The sequence below is a fragment of the Orycteropus afer genome, unplaced genomic scaffold (assembly GCF_000298275.1).
Source record: "Orycteropus afer afer isolate SDZICR_OR568_19922 unplaced genomic scaffold, OryAfe1.0 scaffold00294, whole genome shotgun sequence".
NCBI classification, from domain to species: Eukaryota; Metazoa; Chordata; class Mammalia; order Tubulidentata; family Orycteropodidae; genus Orycteropus; species Orycteropus afer.
In genome coordinates this window covers 3,800,256-3,802,363 of record NW_006921881.1, presented here as the reverse complement: position 1 = coordinate 3,802,363, position 2,108 = coordinate 3,800,256, and the positions used below count along the sequence as shown (strand labels likewise).

Here is a 2,108-nt window from a genome sequence, read left to right as displayed (position 1 = left end):
GTCTTGCATGCTGACCTTGAGATTGTTCCTGGACTTGAATTAATGGCCTGCGGGGTTGCCTGCTGATCTTGGGACCATGCCATTTTACCTGCCAATCTTGAGTTTGTCAACCTCTGCAGCCAGCAGCTGCCTGACTTAGAAGACACCGCTAGCTTCTAGCCAATATATAACAACATGTATATACATAACAAAATTCTGAAATAAATAGCCAGTATTTCTTGGTTTGTTTTAACATTGCTGCTATTGTTTATCTTCATTTTCTATATTTCTATATTAAACATTCATGGTCTATTAAAGAACAAATAAAATTTTAATATAATTTTTTAATCTAGCACATAAAAATTGTTGTCCTACCATTTTCACTTTTAGAATAGCTAATAGAAGTGGTCAGAGGGGAATGTCAGAAAAGAACAAAATTATTGTTCAGCCAGTCTTAGAAGACTTCCTGATGGAGGAGTCCAAAGCCCAAAATGTAATCTTCATCACTCTCCTCCTTCAATCAAATATTTCGGTTTGCTTAATATAAAGAAGTCTCCACAGTGCCTGATGAACCTCCTTGTTCCTCAGGGTATAGATCACAGGATTAAAGATGGGGGTGACCACAGTGTAGAGCAGAGCAAAGACCTTGGAAAGGAGCTGGGAGTGGACAGCAGAAGGCGCAACATACAAGATCATGAGAGTTCCATAGAATGTGGACACTACAGCTACGTGTGAGGAGCATGTGGAGAAAGCCTTTCGCCTGCTGGCTCCTGCAGGAACTCTTAGCACAGTCACCAGTATCCAGCCATACGATGTCAGAATCAGTCCAAAGGGAACAGTGAGGCAGACCACAGAGAGAATGAAGGTCATCACCTGGGCCACCCTGGGATCTGAACAAGCCAGCTCCACCAAAGGCATGAAGTCACAGTAAAAGTGGTCAATGTGATTAGGGCCACAGAACCTCAGCTGTGACATCAGAGCCACAACAAGTCCATCTATCATGAAACCAGACAGCCAAGCTGTGACCACCATCCCCAAGCACCATCTGGGCCCCATTAGGAGTGGGTAGCGGAGTGGGTGGCAGATTGCCAAGTAGCGATCATATGCCATAACAGCCAACAGGAAGCATTCAGCTGTGGCTAGAGAGCCGAAGATAAAGAACTGAAGCAAGCAACCAGCCACAGAAATGACTGCCTCCTTCAAGAAGCCCTCCAGCATTTTTGGCACCACTGAGGAGGTGTAGAGGATCTCCAGGAAAGACAGATTAGCCAGAAAGAAATACATGGGTGTGTGGAGCCTCTGGGAGCTAACCACTGCCACAATGATTAGCATATTCCCTGTGATAATGGAGGCGTAGACAACAGTGAACACAATAAAGAAAAGGAGATGCAGTTCAGGGATGTCATAGAATCCAAGCAGGACAAATTCAGTAGTAGTTTGGTTTTCTATGGAGACAGCTTCCATGTGGATCAGCCACATTTCTGCTTGGCAGTGCTTAAGGGAGCAATTTCAGTGCATCTCTATATCTTCCAGACTAAACCTATGATTAGTAGGGTTAAAACAAAAAATGTAAGAATCAGTCTCCAAAACAAGAATCATTTGCACAAGTCCTCGTTTTACTCCCTTTTTAGTGACTTACTCCTTCCTCAACTATTCCTGCCTGCATTCCTTAATTGTGGGTGTTCTCCCAAACTCAGAGAATTTATCCAAACTCAGAGTTTCAAAGCACTTTATTAATATTAATATTAATCTAATACCTCTATCATATAATGAAGCCCACTTCCTAATATTTATGTCCAACCAAAACTTCTCTGTTGAGTGCCAGGCACCAGTGTAAATGTCTATAGATCTGTCCAGTGAGATATCCCATCATCAGCTCAAAATCAGCATGTCCAACAACAAATTCTTTTGTCTTCCCCAGTCACAACCAACTCTTCTACGAGTGATTCAAAACTTTTTCCTGGGAACAAAAGTGAATACTATTACATACACAATCCTGCAATGACAGTAATAAAAATACTTTATGAGTGGATGCATAAATAGACACTCATTTTGAACAGAGGTGGGAAGATGAATGGAACTACACCTGTGAATATATGTAGGTTTGACAGAGGCTCTCTTTATCTCTT

The 2,108-nt window shown here is 42.0% G+C and overlaps 1 protein-coding gene across 1 annotated transcript; it reads right to left on the bottom strand.

Moving 5' to 3' along the window:
• Positions 1–495: 495 nt before the first annotated feature.
• On the bottom strand, positions 496–1,467 carry LOC103206045 (olfactory receptor 11A1). The gene has a single exon (XM_007951481.2). It carries the CDS (start codon positions 1,456–1,458, stop codon positions 496–498), a length of 963 nt encoding a protein of 320 aa, XP_007949672.2. The 5' UTR covers positions 1,459–1,467.
• Positions 1,468–2,108: the final 641 nt, after the last annotated feature.